Genomic DNA, 24,972 nt, shown 5'->3' with positions numbered 1-24,972 from the left:
GCAATTCGTTAATTTCGTGTAATTTCTAATGAGCTGCTCGAAATTTGGCCTAAAAACTAAATAATATTTACTCTGTTTGCTTCCAGGTGCGATTTGAGGGATATCAACGAGCTACGTAAGTCGGACACACGTTTCTTAATTAGTTGGGGTCTATAAATAATTATCGGACGTTAAAGTCAAGTGCATATATGCCGGCTTACTTGTGTCAATATTATTGTTCAATTTGAAAATTATTATTAATTGCCAACAAAGTTTTTGCGAATCCATAACATGGTCTGTGAAATGCCGACAACCGTAAATCCCATCAATTTCATATTATTTATGACGACATTTTTTTCGCCATCGACTGACTTGTCTTTATTTCGTATCCATGAGTTGAATAGGCAGACAATCTGGGATTTGGGTGCGTGACTGGGATTTACTTAAGCTAAGCGTGCGTAGTTAAGGACTATTAGCCAAAAGAACGGCCGGTTTATTGAATTAATTATATTATAATTACAGCATATGTATATAATTCTCATGTCAAGTGCCGTCAAAAATCAATAATGCAAAAGTTTAGGAAATGCCTGACTAGAACTTCGCATGACATCATTTGCATAGTTAGTTATCTAGGCAGTTCTATTAGGGTGTGTTGGGATTGGGATGGTATGGCAAAGAGTTTGTAAACTGCGTTAATTTTGGTTTATAGTATCTTTTTCGTTCCAATCTCTTGCAGCCAGGCGGCTTATAAGATGTTAATAAAATCATTTCCTTGAATGAATACACATAATGGAATTTTCGGGCGTCCTTGAACTTTATAAGAGACCTGGGTGCCAAAAATTGTGCGAATGATTCGATATAATTCATATACAATATATTTGAAATGCTTATAAATAAGCTAGCAAATGTGCTCGAAATCTAATTGAATAAATAATGAGTCGCGGTAATTTTAAGTTTTGCCGCACTTGCCAAATTATATCACCTTTAATTGATTTGACAGGCCAGAACAAATGTGTGTATATAATCGCAAACATATATTTAGAGAAATATGTATGCATATTTCTACATGATTTCATTTGGAAATTCCTTTGATATGAGCAGCTTAATTATAATAATTAAATGCTAAAAATGTGCATTTAAATTATATGCACATTTGAGCAATTTAAATATTTTATATATACCTATATCTATATTCGTGCCAATTGTGTGCATGTTCCAAGCATGAATAATCATCCGAATTGCCTTGCTGCTTTATCGGTATTAAATTCTTAAAATTTTCAGGAAAATTATTAAATGATATATGATAACAGCTGTAAGCTGTCGCGCGTGGAAGTTACTGCATTTATTTAAGGGGAAAATTTTGCTCATTTATTGAGGGTGCACATTACGAGATAATCGAGATGTTTTCGAAGAACATTTTACGGCATATCATTTGTGCTTTAATTTAATTAAAGCAATATTTAAGCATTGTTTATCAAAAAAAAAAAAAACCCTGCTAACATTAGTCTGCCTATGATGGGTCCATTTACATTCATCATTTGCTTATATTTTTGGTTGCGTATATGTTTAAAATTTTTGTAAAAACAAATAACAAGTTCTCATTGCAGCTGACTAAGCAGCTTTTTGTTTATGCCATTAAACCGACCGAAGAAGCAGAGGCAAACGTTCGCCTCTTGCCCTGCCGGAAGAAACCGAAAGCGAATGATGCGCCGCTCTTCACAGTTCAGATCAGTTCAGTTCAGTTCAGTTAGGAACGGTTTGCAATAGATCATTTTGCTGATGATGCTCGCGATGTTGCCGATTACGTATGGTGCGTATAGTCTGGGATCTTTTGATGTAGGTTCTGGTCTACATTTTGTTGTCATGCCTTTCTCTGAAAAGCTTTCTACGTTGTTGCCATTGACGTAATTGAAAAGAAAAACAAAATACAATATACAATGTTTTGCAGTCGGCAGTCTCGCTATAGAAAAGAAACGTAAACGATAATGCGAGTACTTATCTGTAAGCAGTTGTATTAGTCAAATTTATTTTTTTTTTATACCCTGCATCCATTGGCTTAAAGGCTATGATTGTTTTGTGCAGGCACTAGGTGGCTTCGATCATGGAAACTATAAGAGCTAAGGATTTTAAATTTTGAATATATTAAAGTTAGATCTCGTAAAATATACACAAGCTACAATATACTAAGTAGAACGCATTTCCCATGTGCGCATTTTTATGAATGTGTATATAGAAGGAAGCTAGAATGTTTGTAAAGGCAGCTCAGCTGGGTTCAGGGTATCTGCTAGTCGAGCACTATTGTTTCATGTATTAGTTTTTGCAGACACGTCAACAAATTTTCCTTTTAGCTTATATGCAACATCACGAATTTGCAATTCACACTATGATTCGCACATTGCTTTTGCTTTTGTGGGACTATACGTGCTTTGTATGCCCTACGGAAGGTGGGGATATGAGTTATTAAGTCTGCTTGGCTAACGATGCTCTGTCAAGTTGAAAGCAATTATTTAGTTGGAAATTGAATTCTCAAATATATGTTTATTTGGTTTATTCACTTATAAAGCTTAGTTTCGGTGTAGCGCATTTTGCAGTCGAACTGGCGCGTCTGCAGCCTTGCCTTCGGTGTCTTGTATTTATTTATTTTTCTTATCGTTGGCATTAATTTAAACTTGATCTACATATGCCCGAGCACATAAGTATGTATGTATAGTTAAGTACACACAAATTTACAAACGGTATTCAAATATTTATATAATTCTTATAATTATAGTCTGGCTGCCGATTTGCAGGTATTATTTTTAGATGCGTCGCGTCGCACAGGTTTTGCAAATGAAAATATACATGAGTACATACATACTATTGCGTCGCAATTTCGCTTCCGATTGTCAAATAAATTACAAAAAAAGGAATTACATAAAATAAATGGATAAAAAAGAAATTGTCTACCGCAAGCCGTGCATCTGCTATTGACATTAGCTATTTTTATTTAGCCATTAATCAAAAGGATGACATGCGCATCCCAACAGGCTATCACAGAGGTCCTTGCACACTTCGAAATTACCTTCAGATATTGAACATAAAAATAAGTTTCAGTTTCTGTGAAGGGCATCCAAAAGCTTCACAATCTGTTCTGTGTGAATGCCCTGCACTCTGCACACGCTGATCTCCACATCTGCAGGATTTGGGAACGTAATCCCACTTGCTTGCTTTTATTATTTAATATACATGGCATTCCTCAATACCGATGAGTCGGTACAGCCAGCACTGGTCAAGGCCGTACTAAAAATAATTAAGGAATGATGTCAAGTGTGACTATTTTGGTGTAATATAATCGCGTAGTCCCAGATTCAACTCGTAAACTGAAATATAATTTGCTATTGCCTACTTTTATGGGCCTGGCTGCCGCGAAATTTAGGCTGGAGTCGCCTTAGATACAGGAAAAGCAAACAATTACAGATCACTCCATAATTGGCTCGGGTCAATTCTAAACAGTTTTTGAGGGGCCTGTTTCGCATTCATCATATTCGCTCAAGTATTGCCCTTGCCGAGCGCATGTACGGCATGAAAATTGTTGGCATAACTCCAACATTTTTGCCAGAGTCCGCCCACAGATTTGTGGCAACTTAGTTGGCAACAGCTGCTAATAAAGTTGGGTCGTTTGGCATGGTCAGTGCTCGCTGGCTGAGCTCTTTTATGGGTTCGCCGAATTCAAATCGAAATCTGTTGAGGGGGGGTTTGCCGGCCATTGGCAATGTTGTTATTTATTTTTGTTATTTTTTTTTTTTTTTTCATTTTCATTAAACACATTCCCTCAAAAAAAATTTCATTGTGAGGTGCCTCGTGCCGGCGCTTGTGAATGCCCGATACCCAATCCCAAGGCGGAAGCGAATACGCCGGCATCCAAGTGCTGGCATGGCTGTACACGGATTCAGCTCGTGGCCATTGTTCCGGCCAAGAAGTGACGTCCCGCCGAGATAATAGTGTTAGTGCAGCTAGCTTAGCTGCGAGGTAAATGCTCCGCATAAGCCCAAAGAAAATTGCAAAGATTTTTGCAATTCTCAATCAGAAAATGCTATTGAAAATGCTTTTCGTTTCGTTTATTTATTTATTTGTTTTTCGTTTTTTCTTTTTCTTGACCACCTTTTTGAAACATTCAATGTCAGGGACACTGTTGTCTTGCGGCAGAGAATTGTTTCGAGAAAACGTAACATTTGTAAGAATCGTCTGGGCGAATACTATACCACATCATGAGTCTTTGTATGTTTAGTTGTCAACGGCTTTTTACCCAATGCAGTATATAAAATGCTGCTTTTAATCAAAAGTATATCATTTCAATTATTTATGAAAACCGCTGCCAAGGAATTTCTTGAGATTCGTCAGTGCTCAAAGTTGAGCAATCATGAGGTAAGGAACAAAGGCATTAGCACGCATCAGCCTGTTACATATAATATGTAATATATAATTTATAATATACCAATCAACAAAATAAATAAAAAGAAAGATCTGTATATACTGTTTTAGAAAAAAGATCAGCTATTGATGTGTTTCTATTGCTTGGAAACAGGTCAAGCTGTTAATTATCGGCAACAACCTCGCACTGCACGGGTATTAGGAGGTTCTACGTTCAAAATTTCAAGCCTCAGCTTATTATATATATAATATATATAATAAATACAAAATGTTTATTATAAGGGATCCCACATTCGTTCATCAAATTTGAGAGAATTATCGAGAAACTTATTGTGTATAAAAAGCTCTCTAGTATAGCTTCAAAGTGTCCCAGTTTCAGGCAGCTAAGCTACTTAGAAGCAGTGTTATTAAATCCGTCTCGCCGATCATAAGAAATCAGTTGCTTTGATTTATCACAATAAGTGAGCCAAATGAAAGCAGCTGATGAATGTTATTCACTCAATTTACGGGCATTGTGAGTCACACTATGGGCTAAACGAATAGGTAAGTCTTTATTGTTATTGCAAATTTCAATTGCCGTCTGTCGACTGTCGACTATCGACTGTTGCCTGTCGGTTTCGGCGGCTGTTTTCAATTAAGCGGGCGGCGAGCGCGTGTTTTCAATGAAATGTCTTACGCCGAATTCCCAAACAGACCGAGGGACAAACAGACAGATAGCCACTATGTGGAACTGACTGTCAAGTGGAAATGGAAATTAAAATTCGAGTACATATATAAATTAAAATCATCAGCTGTGGCAAACAAAACAATTGCTCTTCAGCACGCATATGATTTGTGCAACAATAATGGGGCTTCAATTTGCTAATGTCAACTCAATGCCACAGATAGATAGAGAAGGAGGGACAAAGAGGGAAGAGAGAGAACGAACGTAGCTAGTCCTGCTGCATAGCCTTGCGAGCCTGCTCGACCATGTCCTTGCCACATGGCATTGAGATGCACACGAGAGCTATAGAATGGAGGTGGGTGCGGTTGTACTTCTGATGGCCAACCCCTTCATCCATCACGTGTTGCCCATGCGGTTTCTCAGGTTTCATTAACCAACGCCCAGCCATTGATATTTATTAGGAGCAGCCCTTATGGCTGTCAATATTTGCATAAGTTTGTCGCCGTTGGGCTATATAATCTGTTTTGAAAATTGCTCAAATCAAGTCATTTAATTGATTGACACGTCCCCCCAGCCCCATTTATCCCTTGCCACCAATTTGAGTGACAGTTTTGCCTTAACTTTTTTGTCGGCTGTCATCAAAATTGGCCCGCTGAAGATCGACGATGACGAATAAGCGTCGGCTGCGACAGCGAAACTGCCGTACACATTGGGAAATACTAAATACAGTTGTCGGCCACTATGAAGGAAGTGTCCACATATGAAAAATGATCAATTCTGTATGATCTTCGAGAGCTTTTGCCGCGAGTGGCTGATGGAAAATGCAGTCTGGTATATCAATGTAGTTTTGGTTTTTACAGTCCGATTTTCCTGAAATTTGTTTTGTTTTTAATTTGTGTGTGAATATTTAAAAAGTAATTATATGATTAATCTGTGTAAACTGTACAAACACCTACACACAAGCTTTGGCATAGCTTGCCCTTAAATTCTATGCCTAAAAAAGCGTATATAAAAATGGATATTTATCGATATTAGATATATATGAGCAGAGATATCGAAAAGAAGATAAACATAGGTGTACATGCGTAAATATACCTAAATGAGTGAAAAGTTTAATGTTGTGGTCAGCAAGGAGTAGTCCAATGCATTTTACAAACGATTTTTATTTCTGAACGTTCTAAATTACTGGAAGTCCTAATTAGCGAGCGGCCACTGTAAAAATGAACATGCTGTTATAAGTGAAAATTCTATATATATACGTATCTATATGAATGTACACAACTTTTGACTGACAAACTCAAAACAGTTTGCGAATAAACACAAATAAATACTGTGTAGAATAGGTAAACTAATCAACAAGCGTTGTAAAAACATGCGCTACAATTTTATTAGCACAAGTGACTCACGTGAAAGTATACTTGTAAAACTCATAGACTGTAAGGCCTAAAGGCTTAATTAACAATTGGTATGTGATTTTATATATAGCAGAAACCCAGTTTAATTCATTAACATTTGCGATGATGCCCAACACGCCAAGAAAACTGTTATTATTTATAATTATCATATGAGGAATATTAACTATCTGTCTATTAACAATTGTCTTGCGTTCCGATATGCTGGTAAACAGGACAAACAGGACACGACTGCTTGCCATCACTAAGGACGCTTTTGTGTGCTCAATTTGCAGCCTCATGTTGCTCGTGAAAGGCTCTTTTATTTTACGGCACTTGCAGCGACAACAGCCTCCATTGAAAGTCAAAGTCAATGTCAAGGATGCAAATTCAGGCAACAATGGAACCGAGCCATTCAAGCGGCGCCCACTTGGCTGCCTAGTGCCTGTTGTCCAGGGTCAAAAGCAACGCCAGCTAAAATAAATTATGGTGCAGTGGGGCACACACAGACACAATGGTGCCTTGTGTGACCCAGCTTTAATGTTAAATGTGCAGTGGAAACTTACGCTATGTGAGCCCCTACAAATGAATTTAAGCCCTAAACTTTGCCCACATAATCTTTGATACAGGGAAACATTTTTCAAACGAATTTTCACAAAGTTCTTTGGAAATTATCGGAAGGCAAGCAGAAAAGTTGCGTGCCAGCGTTTTTCCACGCTTGAGGCTGGAAATTCCCAAAGTAATTATCAATCAGTCGGCCGCATAGATATATAGATAGGTATACCATATATCATGTATTGCATCGAAGATATGAATTGCAGACCTGTTATGCATGGTTATATTTGCTACACGCCCTTATCAGCGCTCCTGTTTCGAGTGTTAAAGGTCTGCCTGCTCTATTTAAGCGTATGCGTCATATCGACTCTCGCACTTTATCAGCGGCCCACGCTCCATTGTCTCGAGTCCGTATATCCCGCCTATTTCTGTCTGATGTAAATATATCAGATTGTTGCGTCACTATTTAAGCATTTTTTCATAGCCGTTGACATTTAACGACAGGATAAAATTGTTTGCCCCTTTTAATTATATATCCGGAACGTGCCAAAATATATGTATATCGTGTAAAAAACGTTTTGTAGATGTCAGAGAATGTGCTTCAGTTGCCCGACGGCTGCTCACGTTATTTTGTTATTATTTTCTGGCGATATCACCGGCCAGGTCGAACACTTTCCGTGCCATTGCAATTGTATCTACAAGTACGGCATTTGTAACTCTAGTTTAGTACAAAGCAATTCAGATAGAAAGCCTATTCACGATGCCTATAAAAAGACGAGAGAATTTTAATGGGGCTGTCTTTTAGGGAATGACATTTACGAACGAGCTTCACTTTATAGGTTGAAAGCGGTCCACACGTAATTTTAGCTTAATTTGATGGAGATTTTCACTGGCAATGATGAAAAGCTTTCTGTGGATGGGCTATCGATAATATCGTAAATCACTCAACGTCGGCCGTAAGATAGCCCATTAATTCTGGAGCTATATTTAGGTATTAGCTGTTCGTCAAAGTGAAAACAGTTATGGAATAACTGATAAGACATTTGTCCAACTCGCGGATAGGGTTTGTGTGGAACGTACGGAGCTGATAAGATGTGAACGATAAGAGGCGGCAGGCCACTTAACAAACAGCTGTTTTGTATTTTCCATATTGTCTACGATCTTGTTTTGATCGCGAATTTAATTAGTTACGTGCAATACCATTGAGATATTCGACGCGGAAGCGTCAGAGGCGTGTAGAGGTGGAGGTGGAGGTGGCTGGTGGCTCCGTACGCTTCCGTAAGCAAATATTTGTTATTGAATTTTTTATGCGACAAACAATTGAAGAGGAAAAAACAATTTGCAAAAGATTTTTACAGCAAATATATTCGTAAGCCCTAGGGAATTTCCAAGAATTGATATAATTAAGTGTTGTGTATGGAATTTCTATTCGGAAAGTTATATTCTATTTGCTGCAGTTGTTGAAACAATAGTACTTGACCCAATATATGACTTCTGATAAGGTTTCAAGAAGTGCTATTAACTTGTTTTATTGACTAGACTGAAGTTTTTCTCTTTTGATAACAGTTCAATTTGCTTCAGTTAGTAAATCTTAAACTGCAGTTACTTTTGCGTCGAGAAAATGGGTGCTTTGGGGTAATTGTCTGTAAAAAAGATACACAGCTACACAGATTTAGTTAAAAATGGCTAAAACACGGATACATATATGGTACCTACCAGTCCCAATCATCAGGCAAGGACTGCATTTGCATTGGCTAACGCTCTTAAAACAGGCAAAGAGCGTTGCAGAAAAAGTATCTGGGAACTGAGCGCGCAGCTGTCAAAAAAGTATCTGAGAGCGCAGGCCACGCTATATGTGCTGCTGCTCGCTCGCACAGCTGTGACCGAGGCGAACGAACAAGTGTTGCGGTGTTGTATGGTTGTCACACTCGCACTCTCGTGTAATGGTTGGGTCGTTGGCTTTAGTCGGAGCGACGCTGCTAGCACTAGCTGCTTGCTAAGGCATCTGAAATATATTTTGCATTCAGTTAAGTCTCTCAACTCGCTCGGAACGGACGTGTCCAACGCTTGGAACTGGTAAATTGTGATAAAGTGCAAGTCGCGCAAAATAAGCCTAAATAGCGCGTGTGAGAAAATCAAATTTAATTGAGAAGCTAAAATTGTATATGTACTACATATATACATATGTGTATATGTACATGCAAACATAAGTGCAAAGCAGAAGCCAAAGTGTAACTGTGCTGGTCTCCCCCACCCAGTCTCTGTGCCTGAGCGAGTATATTTATATATGCACGTATGTGTGTGTGTGTGTATGTGTGCTTTGTACAACACAGAAATTTTCACATATAAATTCGATGTGGAAAATTGAATCAGGAAATTTTGTGTGCCCGTGCAAATGAATAAAAACTGAATCAAAAATTAATTGCACATATTTGAAAAACGGCAGCTGCAAGCATAGTGTATCCAAAAGGTAAATTATTCTGTTTTACTACAGCAGAAACGTTTAGAAATTTTTTCGGTTGCGTGCCCTTTGCAAGTGTATTTGTGTGCGTTTGGCTGTGTGCGATTGCATGCAGTGGTATTAGTAAACTTTATTTAATTTTTTGATGTGTGCTGTAAAAATAGCCAAGTAAAGAGCAGGCGGTGGTGATGGAAAAAAATGGGCAGCAACGGCCACGCAATGCAAGAGCAGCCAAAAGAGTGACGAGTTGACAGAAGAGAGTGAGTGTGGGAGACGGAGCGAGAGAGATAGAGAGAAAGAGTGTGAGAGCAGCAGCGACGCGAAGCAGTCAGTTCAAGAGGCGTTTTTTTCTTATTTGTTTCTTTTTATGGTCGCCGTTGTTGCTTATGCTGCTGCTGCTTCGCTATTTGTCTTGATCTTTTGTTTTGAATAGGGTTATTTTTTTTTTGTATTGTTGTTGCTATGAGTACGTGTTTTTATCTGCTCTTCAACTGCTGCTTTTGTCGTCATAGTCATCGACATCGTCATCGGCATCGACTGTTGTTGCTTTATTATTTTTGTTTTCTGTGGCCAGTTCCACGTATACTTGCTGTCCCACAGCTGCTTTTTGTTTTGATATGAGAAATCTATAATCAAGCGAGCGTGTGTCTGCCTTGTGTTTGAGTGTGTTGGTGTGCATAAATTATTAACACATTTTGTCGAGCTAAAACTCGTTTCAGTTTTATGTCGCTTGCGGCTGCAGCTGCCAAAAAAATAACAATCCATGTTAATTATGCGAATATCAGCGAATTCCCACTTCAAAAACAAATAAAAATGTGATTATGCGATCATCAGACAAATCCGTTTTTGATCTGGCCAGACACCCAAATGCATGACTAATGATCGCTATTTAATTTTTTAATCCGCATACTTATTACAGTTTCTTGTATGTGCACTCATTGTATTGCACTCATTGTTTTATCGCATTCGCTCCATTGCCAGATATGGCTTTCTTTTCCTACATTTAAATGCGCCGCAAATAGTCACATATGTTAAAATATGTACATATGTATATACCATATACAGTTAAGTATTCAGACACAGTAATATAGGCCCAACAATAAGCGCAACACATATACATAATACATACATACATATGTGGGTACTAATTTATACCCTATACAGTTAAGTATTTAAAGACATGCGCCCAACAGCAAACGTAATTTGCAGTGAGAGTTATTTGCTGTTTTTCTGCTTCAAATTTAATTATATGATAAGATATGGCAATTCATCAGAACATCTGGAAAACATACAGTCAGCCATGGGGGATCTCCCACTGGGAAGTTACTTTGTATGCTCTCCAAATGTATTTCTTGTATTCTTCCTTTTGTCTGTACCGTTTGCCTTGGGCATTTTACTACCTCCCACTTTCTGTGCCTTGTTGTTTCTAAGCGCTCTTTCTTAATTGCCGATTCACATTTGCTGCGTCTCAATATTCCCTCTCGCCTGACACCTTTTGTTATCAGCAGCTTCACACACACACTCGTGCGCTAAGACACTCTCTCTCACACACACTCGCGCTGTTGCGGGCTACGGCAGGCCTTTTTTCGCTGCTTTGATTTTACACGCGTTCCAATTTCAAAATTTTCCTATTTATATGCACTTTGGGCTTGCAAAGCAAACAAATTAGGCGTTGATTTACATGCATGTGCATGCATATAGGTACACACACATATACATATACATTTTACATTTTACATATTCACTTCTGGGCATTAACAATAAATGAACTCTTCGATGATTCGCATTTTTGAGAGCAAACTTTGGCCTTTGATTTGAATTTCGTGAAGTGCTAAATAAATTCAATAAATATTTGCGCATTTTGTATTTTTATTGTTGTTTTCGTCACCGAAATTGAACGGCCTAAATGTCAAAAAATGCTTTAAGTCTGCCACAGAAGTGTAGTTTATAGGAAATATTTATATATGCGACAAGGTGTTTTCAATTTGTATGAAATTTGCACCTTCATTAATACAAAACACTATAAAGATAAGCGAGCATTCTTAAGCTACAGAAATACGTGTCTGTGCATGAAAGCAACACGCTTTAAAACTATGGAAAATATAGAATCTTAACTCTTTAATCGCCGTCTAGAAGAAATTACCCGTCGTCACCCGGTTCAATTAAATAATGTTGAAAACGCAACTGGTTCCGAAATTGTTAATGTTATTCTCGTCAACCTCAGCTTAAATATTCGCCTCTTCGTGTAAAATACTGTATTTGAACCGGCGACCTGCCGGTTGTTAGTGCGATGCTCAGGCAACGATGTTCAAATAGATGTTCAAATATCCGGTTTCATGAGAACTAATAATTAACATACACACATATATTCTTGTTTTTGTTAAACATACATTTTTAAGGCGGACATTTCGCAAATAAAAATGCTGGAACCGATTTCACTGTAATATATATGTACATATATTTTATATATAGCTGCTATATATATGCATATATCAATTGTTTCCAAGCTGATTGTGTGATTGTGCGTTTTACGTCTTTTGCTTTTGTGTTTTGTTTTAATAATACGAGTTTATTATTATTAACAATATTTTGATGGCAATGTTTTGTTTTAATGTTCACTTTGTAATGTCTAACAATTCATAGGCCCAGCTATTGACAGCTGTTTCAGTTGCTACTGCCCTGATATCTGGCAAGCTTTGACCCACTTTTGGGCCATCTACACGTATAAATATACAGATACGTACATACAATGCATATATATACACACATACACACACACTCACACAGACCCATGTGGAGCATGGGAAATTTGGGGCTTTTGTTTACTTTCATTTTGGTTGCCATCAAGAGTTGTGTGAATCCAAATTTGCTTGTGGCCCAGTTTTGGTGAGTGGAGCAAACAGGCGAGTGGTTCGCTCAGTTCTGTTCCGTTCTGTTTTTGATAAGGATAGCCCCGCGTTTGAGTGTAGACTATTGGCTGACTCAGCTGGCGCGCTATCTCTCTCCGTCTTGCTTAGTCTGCGTCGCAATTGGCACTTTCTCTCTGTCTTTTAATTATTCGATTAAATGAATACACTGATCAAATGCTTTAATAGGCCTCTACACTCGCCCCTTGTATCGATTAGCCTCGAATGTGTTCCGTGTTCCATCAATTGTTTTGCCTGCCGCATTCGCTCGGCAATTGACAGTTTGAATTGACGCATTCACTACGCTATTTATAATAGCCGTATTTTTAAAAACAAATGAGTATACTACGCATATCATACTGATTTGGCCACTGAAAAAGATAAGCAATGCGATGCGTCGCATTCAGCTGAAAACGTCTTTTTGGATCAGTTGCCAGATACGCGAACATTGACCGATCGTTGACTGCTTCCAAGTTAATGACACGGCGATTACGTACTGAGCGAGACGAAAATCCCCCCCTGAACAGCAGCCATTGTTCATTATACACTTGTGCCCTTGACGCTCAGGTGAATTCCCCTATATTCGAAATGTTTGCTTAGACTTCAATTTTGCAATACAGACAGCGTCGAAACATATATTCAATAATTTTATAGAATGAATCACATATGGAACAAGTTTCATATGACATTCAGTTATTCAGTTAGGCCAAATGGCTTCCTTATTTGATGTCTTAAAACAAATACAAACAAATGCTGGCAAACTATAGTTTTTCCAGTTCCAGATAAAGCAGATTAAAAGTCGCGCCGCCTGGCATTTAGTTGCCGCCGTCTAACGCAATTAGCCATATGCACATATTTGCTAGATACAAGCTTAGCAAAAGATACAGTTACAGATGCACATACAGATACAGATACAGAAGCTTAAGTGTAGTTATAGCAGGCAAATATGCATTAACCAGAATGCCAATATGCTATCTTTTTATGACGTCTACAGTTTTGTGTTAACTCGTAGCTTAATGAGGGGCGGGTCAATGAGGGGGTGTGTTGTCGTCTGCTGCCCAGACGAATGCGCAATTTTTAGATGGTGCGATTTTCGCAAGTTGATTGCAATTTGCACAAACGATAACTCAATTAACAATTGCCCAATTGATAGCTGCTGCCCCGTGTGCCCAGCTAACAGTATCAATGACCGATCGGATCGACTCAGCCGATCCTCGCATTTAATTCACACACTCACGTGGCACACGCCTGATTGACCACAACAGCAATCACAGCCCACAATTCGCGTCTCGCTCTTCTCAATTGAATTCAATTAACCATACGCTTCATTAAGTCGTTCTATGGTTCACAGTTCGATTTGATTGTGGCGCAGATTGTCAGCCGAGTGGATCATCTATGTAGAAAGTGGGACTACGCTTCAGATGAGTTTTCCATATGCAACACTGACTATTCTGTTACGCTAGGCAGCTGAACAGACAAAGTTAATCGCCTGATCGCATAGCGCGACTGATGTGCAGGCTTATAGCACAGGTCTATTGCGTTGGGAATCAGCTGTGCATTTCTTGAATCGTGCATGTATATAGGATTGTGCCTGGGACATAGTTGTGCTCTGAGTCGGTTAAGATATTAGTCGATGTCATACTCTTGAATAGGATTCGAACCGGTAACCTGCTTACTTACTCTTCTGCGACACTCTGAGAACAGCAACAATATATTGCACCTATTTTTAGAATGCTTGCTATTTTTAGTTGCCCTTTAAAGATCCCTTTAGATTAATCATTAAGCTAAGGAATTTAGTATAGGCCGAGTCTTAAACTCTGACCTCTGTAGATTATTATCTATGCCTTGAAGATCGCTGATTAAATGCTTAGCATGATCATCAATTTATGTAATAATTGTTAAGGCACACATTGAAACCGGAATATATACGTATATATTGCTAGTATTCCGTGTTCCGTTGAGGAAGTGACATTGAACCCGGTCGACATCTGTGTAAAATGCACTTCAAGAATCGCGTGCAGTGTGTGTTGCGTGCATTTGCGAACCGGTTCCGGTCGGGTCGGGTCCGGTCCGGTCGCGAGTATATCGATCGTTTAACGCTTGGGGTTTTTCACATGCTTAACCCAATTGTAATGCAATTCTTGTTTCTCGTTACAGATACAACAACAACAACAACAACAAAACAAAAACAATAGCAGCAGCAGCAACAGCAAGTTGCGGAAAATAGAAAAGCAGCAGCAACAAAAACTGCAACTCGTTAAACTGTTTCGCGCGGCAGGGAATGGTATATTTCTTGGGGGATTGGGGCATGGGAGATTCTGACTTGTCGTCATATCAGCAGCATGTTCCAAATATACAACAACAACAACAGCAGCAGCACCAACGCATCCATGGACACCAGCAGCAACAACAACAGCAACAGCAGCAGCACCAGCAGCAGCAGCAGCAACAACAACAACAACATCAGCTGGTTGCACAAATCTCAACTAGCCTAAGCCTACTGCAATCGCAGCTGCAATTCGCCAGCGGCTCCAGCTTCCTACAGCAGCAGCAGCAGCAGCAACAACATGTGGCTGGGCCCAGAAGCAGCAGCAGCAGCCTGGTAACCGCTAACCTACAGCAACTATCGGTAAGCAGCGGCGGCAATAACAACAACAGCACCTGCAACACGCCCTCCAAATCACAACAGCAGCAGCAGCAACAGCAGCAGCTGCAGCAGACTGATTCTCATCCAGGCACTGGTGCTGCGCTTAAGGTACATTCGTCTTGGTTACGGCAATGCTCTGAGCCAAACACCTCGCAATCAACGGCCGATAGTTGCGTCGGCAAGCCAAAGTCCACACAGCTAAGCAAGGATCTCGTGGACAACGAGGATGAGGTGGCACTTCATCCGCTTTCCAATCAGGTTAGTAGTTCGAATAAAAAACATCGATTTTTTAAATCAATTTGATTACAAATTGCTTTATAAATCTATTTAATTACAAATTGAGAGCTCCTTGGAATCAGCATGAGTCAAGTCTAGTATACATGAAGAATATAAGTCAAATACTAGCTCGGGGACAGCATATTCGGAAATAATCATACTGTAATGCCAGCAAGTTACCTGACTATGTAACATATACAGTAAATCATTTCTTTTCCCGCTTGGCCGCTTCTAATAGCAACTCCTCGTGCAAATGTTGAAAGAAGTCTGACAAGCCCTCATATGAGTGCTTTACAATGAAGGCCTTTATCACCGCCCAGGTGGATTTGATGAAATTGACATTGGCGAAGACCAGCATGTCGGTGCTGTTGTTTTTCGACCGTATCAGACAATAGTGTGTGACAATATTGAAGACGTCGGCGTAGGGTATGCCCTCGTTGACAGTCTCAATGTCTATAGAATACAGTTCGCCGGGAGCGCTGCACGAGCGTATGGTTTGGCTTTCGGTGACTTTTGACGTCTTGGGTCCAACGCTCGCCTGCAACGCAACGGTCACATTAACAGTACGCATCTGCAATCCGTCCTTGTTGGTCTTCCAGGGGCCCATGTTGAGATCCGTAGAGTTGCGCTTGGCATGGAAATCGGTTAGGAATTTAGATGTGCTCGAAAATAACAAATTGAAGAGAACATCCACTTGTAAGCGTAGATTCTCTTTGATTATGAGTCGACCATCGTGTGGCGAATCACAGATTTTGTTTGTTCCACTCGATAATTCAGGCTTCATTTTTGTTATATAACCATTGCGAGTAGTCTTCATTTCAACTTTGCGATGGATGGACTTAGCTCTGCTTTTCCTATTATGCACATTCGAACTCCTAGGCGACCCAGCTTTCACAGACCCGTGGGCATGGGGGGTGGTTGTCGATTGGCCCCTAATACTCTTGGAACGTCTTTTCTTAGATGTTCGTTTCTTTTTGTGTTTGTTGCCTTGCGATGCGTTAGAAGCTACAGAACCCCGGGCAACATTTGGACCGAATCGGATATTATCAGTTTGGGAATCAACTGATTTCTTCGCCTTCTTACTGAAAACAATTCTTATGGCCGCCGAATGTCTAACGACAAAAGCCTCTGGATACTTTGTCGTTTTTCCCAATCCATTCTTCAATTTGTAATGAATTGATTGCATCGCATTGATGACACCGAACCAACTGATTCTCTGGGAGCGCTGATATCGAATAAAACATTCAATCAATTGCCATTGGTGCTAGTAAAATATAAAACAATAATTGCAATATTTTATTTCAGCCTTAACTTTTAAATTTATGTCATCTTGTAACTAGTATAATCCGATTTTTGAATACTACTCAAAATATGTTAAGCACAGAGTGCTCATTCGAACAATAAGTAGGTTTCTTTGAAACACATTTGGTACCACTTTCCACATCCCATCAATTTATCTGTGCCTCTTAGGCATACTTATCAGCTGGTGTTTACTTGAACCTGCCGTCCATTTGATAAGCTGATATCCCATCCGATATGCTTGCTACTTTCACTGAGCCTAGTGCTGCTGTGCTGACAAATCCAAGTTCGTAAAGATTAAGGACAACAATCTAGGTGCGATTACAAAACAATTGTCGAATACAAAACAACTGTTGCTTATCAAATCGTCGCATGACGTAGGGCGGCTGATAAGATATGGTGGAATTGACCACGCGACTAACTTGTCCTAAGATGTTCTCTTGAAATTTTTGGAAAAACAAAAGGCAGAGACTCCAAACGTGAAATATATATATTCTCTGCTATAACATACGAAGAACAAGTTCGTTTTCATACCAATAAAAATCGATATAAAGAACACAGCTCGAAGATTATCAAATCTAGAGCCTTGCGTTTTGGTGGACAAACACTTTTATATGCTATATAGATCAGACTGAACTGACAGAACTTTTCTTTAAGTGTGTGACTAAGGAAAGAAGAAGCACAAGTACACAAGCTTCGTGTGTGTGTTCAAAAAGTACAGGGTATCTCATGGTCGACTAGAGCACTTTAACTAGTTTCGTGTAGAGTTTTGAGAATATGTAGCTTTCTAGCGGAGCCGTCTAGCCTACTAGCTTGCGGTAATAAGTCAATCAATAGTTTAGATGTGGCTCTTATGTGTTGGCAATGCAACATTACTATACATGCCGTATCATTTATAATTACAGGTGGGAGGACACACGCGCCTGTTGTTGCTCAACCAATCGACGGTGATCAAGCCGCTGAATTTGCGCGAATTGGACTTCTATCAGAACATTCCGCAGGACGTACAGAAGTTTGTGCCCAAGTACAAAGGTAAGATACCGACTATATTCCTCTTATTAACCACCCACAACGATTATCGATTCTATCGAAGCGCTTCATAAGCTATATATATTTCATTTCGAATTAACTGCTCGTTCTATCATACATTAAAAAAAAAAAAACAAAATTCAATAAAAATAAAAAAAGAAGAATAAAAAAAATGATATGATATTGCCATATATGTCTTGAGTTTCCAAATCGCCGATGCTGTATTCAACTTTTGTTTTGTACTAACTCGCATTTGTTCAAACAACAAAATTTTATGCGCTCTTCTGTATTGTCCTTAGTTAAAGTCAAAACCGCATTTGAATATCATTTTTATTTTAAGTATTCTTATATGTGATATCCGTAGATTGTAAGTATTGAAATTGAATGAAAACAAATAAAAACAGAGCACAAAAAAAGAAAAACTAAAAAAAAAAATAAAAGAAAAGAAAAAAGTGACGAAAAAAATTAAACAACAAATTGACTGAACCATAACGTAATCTATAGGTAAATTATAGCTTTAAATATTTGTAATACGAAAAGCGAAATAAAAATATTATAGCTGCCATGCCCAATTATTGTCTGACTCGACGCCTGGAAGTAGTCCAAGCGCCTGGCCAACCCGCACACACAGTACCATTTTATCACATAAGAACTTTTAGTTAGTAGCCATGTGACAGCAAAGGGTAAGTCGCAAATACACAAAAAAAATAAAAACAAAACAAAAACCTGTAGCAAACAGATTTTTACCAGTATATATACATATATTTTTGTATATGTATTATGCAAAGTACAAATCTGAAAACCTTTGACAATGCACCCAACTATAAAGGTTGTACAATTTTTGTTGAAACCTGCAAAAATTATACAACTTATAAGAAACAAAAATAAAGAATAAACTAAATTAATTAAATTAAAAAAAAAAAAAACAAAAACCAAAAAAAAAAACTTTAAATAATGCACGTCCTTGCACCAGGTGGTATAGCCTGGAGCTAGGGGCGTGCCCGTTGCCACTACATATCTACGCTCTATGCTCGTATTATCCAAAGGTTCGAAGTGCCGACTGACAGACCTCGTGATCGTGATCTGCCGCTGAACCAATCAATGAACCAATGCGGAGAGCAGCCTCGAAACGAAACCGAAAACAAAACTCGAGAATGAAAGCGTAAACTAAAAATCTTAACAAAACAAAACAAAAAAAAAACAGTAAAAAAAAAAAACAAAAATCAATGCAATTTTTTATCCAATTTCTCGCAAAAACGAAAAATCGTGTTTTATTCTATGTGTTTGTTCAGAACGCACATCGTGCTGCCCCCTCCTCAAAACGAGTACGACGAGAACGTTGTTGTTGTTGTGCTAAAGTCATGTGTCATCGTCGTCGTCGTCCCTAGGCCTTTGCCGATCTAATCGGATCTGATCGGATCGGATCGGATCAAATCCGCTCTGCTCTGCTCTTCTCTCAGCTCAGCTCAGCTCTGCTCTGCTCTGTCTGTCTCTGGAACTGAACGTCTCCGAGACTCTCACAGTACGAAAGCCGATTAGAAATGCAAGCAAGCCAATTATGACAATGGCAAATCTACGGGTTTGTATGAATAAACACACATACTATACTTTACTATACTATACTATACTATATTTTATCACATATTTTATGCAAATACAATTGCGATACTTAATTTCCCCAAACTAAATCTAAGATATTCAGTTCCTTATATAAGTAGTTGTATACTTTTATGGTTTTAAGCTAAGCGTAGGACACTAGTAACAAAAAAGATTTTAAAAAAAGACATAAAAAACATTTGAAACTTTCTAGTGTTTTTCGGATTTATGCACATGTTTTTCTATCGATTGACTAAGTCTGAAAATTGCACCCTGCTCACAACTAGTTTAGGTCTTATAATCATAAGCCATAAATCTCAATGTTTATCATGCCGCTTTATGTTAACTGTTCCAAGTCCATCCGAATTTGCCTATGCATGCAGTTAATTGGGGATGAGTCGGTCTATAAGGAGTACATATACATTTTTTCAAAAGTGTTTAAGATGTATCATCTGTATTTTCTTTTTCAATTGATCTCTCGGGGGTCTATTCATAGAATCATTTGTCTGTGCTGCGTATCAATCATGATGTATCACTTATATATGTGTCCAATGCCTAACTTATTTGTTATAAGTCAGGTCCCATTTACCCATTGCGTAATCCTAACCACAAGAACTTAACCCCAAGTTTGTTGTTGTATCGTTACGATACAAAATTACATACATACATAAAAAACATTTATAGAGTTAAAACGCACATCGAAACAGGCACAAAAACTTAGACTTATCGTATGCCGGTCCCATTCTATTTCCAGGCGTTATGCAAGCGACTACCATGGGCGGCGTTAAGCTGGACAAGCGCTATTCGCCCAGCTTCCGGGACGATGCCGCCGCGGTGCCCGTACGCAAGATGAGCGCCTCGAAGCGCAAGCGCGACGAAGTACTCAGGTATGTAGAACCATTCCGAAACTCATGTCCGTCATAGGACAGCCCCACAGCCTGCACCTTACACCTATACTGCCTCAACTGACTTACATATATATATACATATATACCTTTATATATATACATAGTTAAATATGTTATATATGTATATAGTATATATGTATAGTTATATATGTATATATATACATATATATATATATATATAAATATAACACATGACTGAAGCGTTATTCAGCCAAGCAAATGGAAATGAATTTTATTTTTGTTTTAGATTGTGCAATGCATACAAAAAACAAACACGCACTCGCCCCTGTCAGACATTGTTACGGGTATTGGGTATGCAAATCTTACAACCATAGTATGTGTATGCGAATTTTGTTCTTTTTTTTTTGACTATCCAATTGGAAACTGCGCAACGTTTGGTTTCATTGAAAACGGGATACATGTGTTTGCAACTGATAAATTGATTTGAGCAAAAAACAGCCTGTGATGTATTCAAAAATCGTGGAACTAAGCTCTGGTTAGTTCTTCAGTCTGCCTACTCTGCGCTAGATGACGCTCTTGCGTTTTCAATGGAACAAAACATGCTGTATAAAAAACAAAACGAAAAAAAGAAACAAAAGAAAACGAAAACTTCCAGCTTATTTTGTTTTAGGTCACTCATTTGTGCCATCTAAATGGGGTCGCAGCATTGTACACTTGTCTCGCTTGATACCATATTAATCCCACACATCTCGCCTGGATTATTTGCAGAATGAAGGTGCATAAGAACGGAAATGCGGCCGATGTTATCAAGAGCATTTCGCAACTTGACAACTCCAATAAGCAATGTTAGTATCCTGTGCCCTGGCTCGGGACCTGGACAGAAAACCCAATCAAGACATATATACATATATATTGATCTTATAGGTTTTGCAACATTTTACCTAATCTTCTGGCTTCGATTTCGATTCACAGATTTTTTGATGCTCGAGAATATCACATCGCAGTTTCGCAATCCCTGCATTCTGGATCTAAAGATGGGCACCCGGCAGCATGGCGACGATGCTTCCGCAGAGAAGCGCTCCAAACAGATGGCCAAGTGTGCGGCCAGCACTTCAGGTTCGCTTGGCGTGCGGCTGTGTGGCATGCAGACCTACCAGGCCGATCTGGAACAGTACGCCAAACGGGACAAATACTGGGGACGTGAGCTTAACGAGGCGGGCTTCAAGACCGCCTTGCATGACTTCTTCTACAATGGCTATCGTCTGCGCATTCGCGTCATACGCAAGATACTGCAGCGACTGATGCAGCTGCGTCGCGTCATCGAGAAGCAGTCCAGTTATAGATTCTATTCCTGGTAAGCACATGATATTGTCTTTAATTGAGAGAAATTTCTTAACATTGTTTATTCCTTTGACAGCTCCCTGCTGATCGTGTACGAGGGCTATGAGGAAAATCCTATGGCCCATCCGCCCTCCATGGATTTAGATGATTGGCTGGAGGCTCCCAAGTCAGCCACCCTGCAGCCGTCAGGCGCCTTTGATTATCATCCAGAAAACAGCATAGACGAAGATGACATCGAGGACGATGAGGCAGGTCACGAGGCGGGCGACGAGCTGGAGCCGCACGATACTGACGAGGATTTGCAATTGGTGGCAGCTGTTGATAGCGGCAACGCTTCGGCCACCAATAGCAGCACAGGCGCCGATGGCTGCAATTATGATGCGGATGCCTCCAATGACTCTAACTCGCGCCTGAATCTGGCCACGCGTCGTCATCTGCACAAACGTGGCTTTGCGGAGGCGGCGGCTCGTGGCGTCAAGCAGACTGCCACAAGCTCCACGACCACCACTGACGAGGAGGAAGATGAGGAGGAGGATAACGTAAATAACAAGGCACAGCATAAGCATTTGTCCGCCATGCCGCCACCGCGCACCTGCGGTGTGCTGCCCGCCAAAACAGCGACTGGTGGGAAGGGCAGTGCCAATGGCAACGCCACACCTGCATTCATTCCAATTTCCGAAGAGACAGTATTCCTGGATCCTGAGCCAGCGCTGCCCAGTGTGACAACCTCATCGCCACATTCCGGTGACTCCTGGATGAACTACAGCAGCAATAGCAGCGACGACTTCTCGGGCCTATCAGAGCAAATCAAGGCTGTAGCCAGCGGCCGCCAGACTTGTAAGTCCTCTAGTGTGAATCCATGAAATCTCATCCATTTAATCTTACTCATCCACAGGTAACAACAGCTCCGATGATGGCAGCTCGGACTACGAGAGCAGCATTATTGGACCCACAGAGGCAATGTTCAAGCGCTACAAGTCACAGCAGTCCTTCGATGCGTCCGCTGCAGCTGGCAGCATGGAGCCCACCTCGCCGCCCCACACAGCTAGCAACTCAAACGCCACCATCAAGTCCCTGGTATCACCAAACTCCTCCAGCGCCTCGTCGCTGAAGTCGGTAAAGGGCGCCGTCAAGCGTCTGCGCTGCAAGGACGACGACGAGCACTATGCGGCTCACGATGATCCCAGGGAGGCCAAAAAGTCAACCATAACATCCACGCCCGTTTCTGCTGTTTCCTCACCTTCAAAGTCGCGGGTGCAGTGCAGTTGTGAGAATATATCCAACTCACTGCTCGGCGGAATTCTGCTTGATTCCCTGGAGCGCCGGGCCAGTGCTGAGGGCAGCGATAACAATACCAGCAGCGAGCCAAAGGCGAACACAGCTGCAACTCGCAATTCTGCGCTAATGCATGGCTCCAAGTCACTGGACATGTCGGCACCGCCCACAGACGATTCGGCCTGCTTTGTAGATGTGCGTCTCATTGATTTTGCCCACACAGCGTTTGTGCCACGCAATGGCAGCATGCTGCCAACACCTTCAGCCGCCGCGCCCGTGCACCATGGACCCGACGGTGGCTTTCTCACTGGCCTGGACAGTCTCAATCGCCTGCTCAACGAGATATTGGGCGAAGAGAGCATCTAGCTAGCTGCTTTGGCTGCAACTGCTGCAGCTGTTGCCCCATTTAAATCTACCAGCGAAGAAGCTCACGCACAGTGCGCGGTCGGGAACGGAGAATAAGTTAAAAGTACAATTTGATTTCAAAAAATACCTAAATTGTTGTAGCAACATGTGTTAAATTATGAAACTAATATTTAGAAATTCGAAATGTGATTCAGCTTAACAAAAAGAAAAATAATACAAAAGTAAAAACTAACAAAATTAACCAGATAAAACAAAAAAAAAAGAAAAACAAAATATTATGGATATATAATGCCAACTTTTTTAAACACCATACGATAAGTGCTGTTTAGAGCCTTCTCAATGTGAAAATCGAAATTGTGAAATGTGTTTGAAAATGTTTCTTCCAAACGTAGATACAAGTTTAATGATTAATTAATTGAAATATTAATATATTGTTCAAGCTTATGCATTTCCAAGCGCTGAAAAAATACTATAAAACACAATGGAAACGAATTTTGTTCTATTAGCAAAATAATGACTTTGCTGTTTTAGGTTTGTGAGAAATGTTTATGAATATGCGAAACAACTATATGAATATATATGTATTGTATTTTAAATAATTAATTAGCATGCACGTCATGCGTTTTTATACCTAGCTATTACAATACATACAATGCAAATGACAAAGCGTAAGAACAGTATTTTGTTATAATATTTTTCATCTTTTGCTTTAAATCGTTTCCTTTCTAATTGTAGCAATCACAGTTAATCTGTAAAAGTGTGAGGAGCAAGAAAAACGCTATTAACATAAATCCTAAAACATATACATGTATATTACTATTACTTATTGTATAACTAGAGAATTAAATGGAAAAAAAAAAGTTAAAAAAAAAGATATAAAATATGTATATTTTCACTTAAGCACGTTTAAAAATTACAAATGTTCTACTGATTGCAAAATAAACTTAAAGTATCAATAAATATGTCAAAAATAAAAGTGGGTGGTCTGGTTTTTTGTGTACTGCATGGATAAATCCATTGTTAGCTTGATCTGATTTTTGTTAGGCGCGAAAGATTGAATGTAAGGCGTTGCCACGTTTTACAAGTAAGCAAACTGATATGCATTTGTCATTTTTAGTGTATTTTAAGTCATTATTATCGATAACATTTAACATATTTCTCACATTGTGTTCATTTTGCTGTTATTGTGGCAACAAAAGTGTGTATTTCAACAAATTAGTTAATTCCTTGCTCTTTTTTGATTATTTGCGTGAAGCTTTTAATTAATTTAAACAACTAGTGCTTATTAAGTATATTCTTTTGTATTTGCCCAATCTAAGCTGGCATAAAGCGTTCAAAACGCAAACTCACTTATGTAATTTTCAGCGTTAGGTTAACATCTGTTAAATCGCCAATTCGCATTATTAAAACCACTTTACACACACATTTCAGAAAATAAATAATGGGTGGACATCACGGAGAACCCTATACGGTGCCGCATCCATCAATTTATAAGGTGGAGAATGTACCGCAACTGCTTCAAGTGAAAGAGGCGCTTGCCCGACAAGGCTTGAATGATCCATGGCTGAGGTAAGTGGTCGAGCTTAAATTTTTTACCTCTTCCTATTAAAACAATGGAAACTTTGGCTGATGTAGGAACGAGGCCTGGCGCTATGAAAAGAAGGCATTCGGCACTCACCGCTCTCGCCTGACCACATTTATGTTCCGTGGCCTCGGCGTCGGATTTTGTGCATTTCTGGCCACCATCGCGGTGGAGTATGCGCTCGGTATTGGCAAGGGCCAGGGTGGACATGGACACGGTCATGACAGCGAACACGGTCACGAGGATAAGAAGCATCATTAAATTAAGTGTTTTAGTACAATAAAAATGCAAATGCGAATGCGCTTCGATATTTAATGATACGCTAC

General features: G+C 39.6%; 2 protein-coding genes across 4 annotated transcripts; both read left to right on the top strand.

Moving 5' to 3' along the window:
- Positions 1 to 14,551: 14,551 nt before the first annotated feature.
- On the top strand, positions 14,552 to 23,952 carry LOC115766516. Of its 3 annotated transcripts, XM_030710481.1 has the most exons (8): positions 14,552 to 14,995; positions 15,056 to 15,271; positions 17,494 to 17,620; positions 19,968 to 20,100; positions 20,851 to 20,927; positions 21,055 to 21,436; positions 21,500 to 22,260; positions 22,319 to 23,952. In XM_030710481.1, exons 1-8 carry the CDS (start codon positions 14,648 to 14,650, stop codon positions 23,062 to 23,064), a joined length of 2,790 nt encoding a protein of 929 aa, XP_030566341.1. In that variant the 5' UTR covers positions 14,552 to 14,647; the 3' UTR covers positions 23,065 to 23,952. The 3 variants fall into 3 exon arrangements, with proteins under 3 accessions (XP_030566341.1, XP_030566340.1, XP_030566342.1); XM_030710480.1 differs by having other exon boundaries at positions 14,552 to 15,271; XM_030710482.1 differs by lacking the exons at positions 14,552 to 14,995; positions 15,056 to 15,271; positions 17,494 to 17,620 and adding an exon at positions 18,835 to 19,196 and having other exon boundaries at positions 22,319 to 23,950.
- A 274-nt stretch (positions 23,953 to 24,226) lies between these two features.
- LOC115766541 (NADH dehydrogenase [ubiquinone] 1 beta subcomplex subunit 3) lies at positions 24,227 to 24,971 on the top strand. Its single transcript, XM_030710510.1, has 3 exons — positions 24,227 to 24,262; positions 24,496 to 24,633; positions 24,700 to 24,971. Exons 2-3 carry the CDS (start codon positions 24,506 to 24,508, stop codon positions 24,905 to 24,907), a joined length of 336 nt encoding a protein of 111 aa, XP_030566370.1. The 5' UTR covers positions 24,227 to 24,262; positions 24,496 to 24,505; the 3' UTR covers positions 24,908 to 24,971.
- The last annotated feature ends 1 nt before the right edge of the window (position 24,972 follows it).

This window comes from Drosophila novamexicana, unplaced genomic scaffold, assembly GCF_003285875.2.
Source record: "Drosophila novamexicana strain 15010-1031.04,08,12 unplaced genomic scaffold, DnovRS2.1 tig00001209-arrow-arrow-pilon, whole genome shotgun sequence".
NCBI classification, from domain to species: domain Eukaryota; kingdom Metazoa; phylum Arthropoda; class Insecta; order Diptera; family Drosophilidae; genus Drosophila; species Drosophila novamexicana.
This window is presented reverse-complemented; position numbering and strand designations above follow the sequence as displayed.

Coding starts and splice junctions, on each gene's coding strand:
- LOC115766516 (XM_030710480.1), top strand. CDS start 14,648: ATGGTATATTTCTTGGGGGATTGGGGCATGGGAGATTCTGACTTGTCG. Junction 17,621..19,967: donor GTTTGTGCCCAAGTACAAAG/GTAAGATACCGA, acceptor TTCTATTTCCAG/GCGTTATGCAAGCGACTACC. Junction 20,101..20,850: donor AAGCGCGACGAAGTACTCAG/GTATGTAGAACC, acceptor GATTATTTGCAG/AATGAAGGTGCATAAGAACG.
- LOC115766541 (XM_030710510.1), top strand. CDS start 24,506: ATGGGTGGACATCACGGAGAACCCTATACGGTGCCGCATCCATCAATT. Junction 24,634..24,699: donor TTGAATGATCCATGGCTGAG/GTAAGTGGTCGA, acceptor TGGCTGATGTAG/GAACGAGGCCTGGCGCTATG.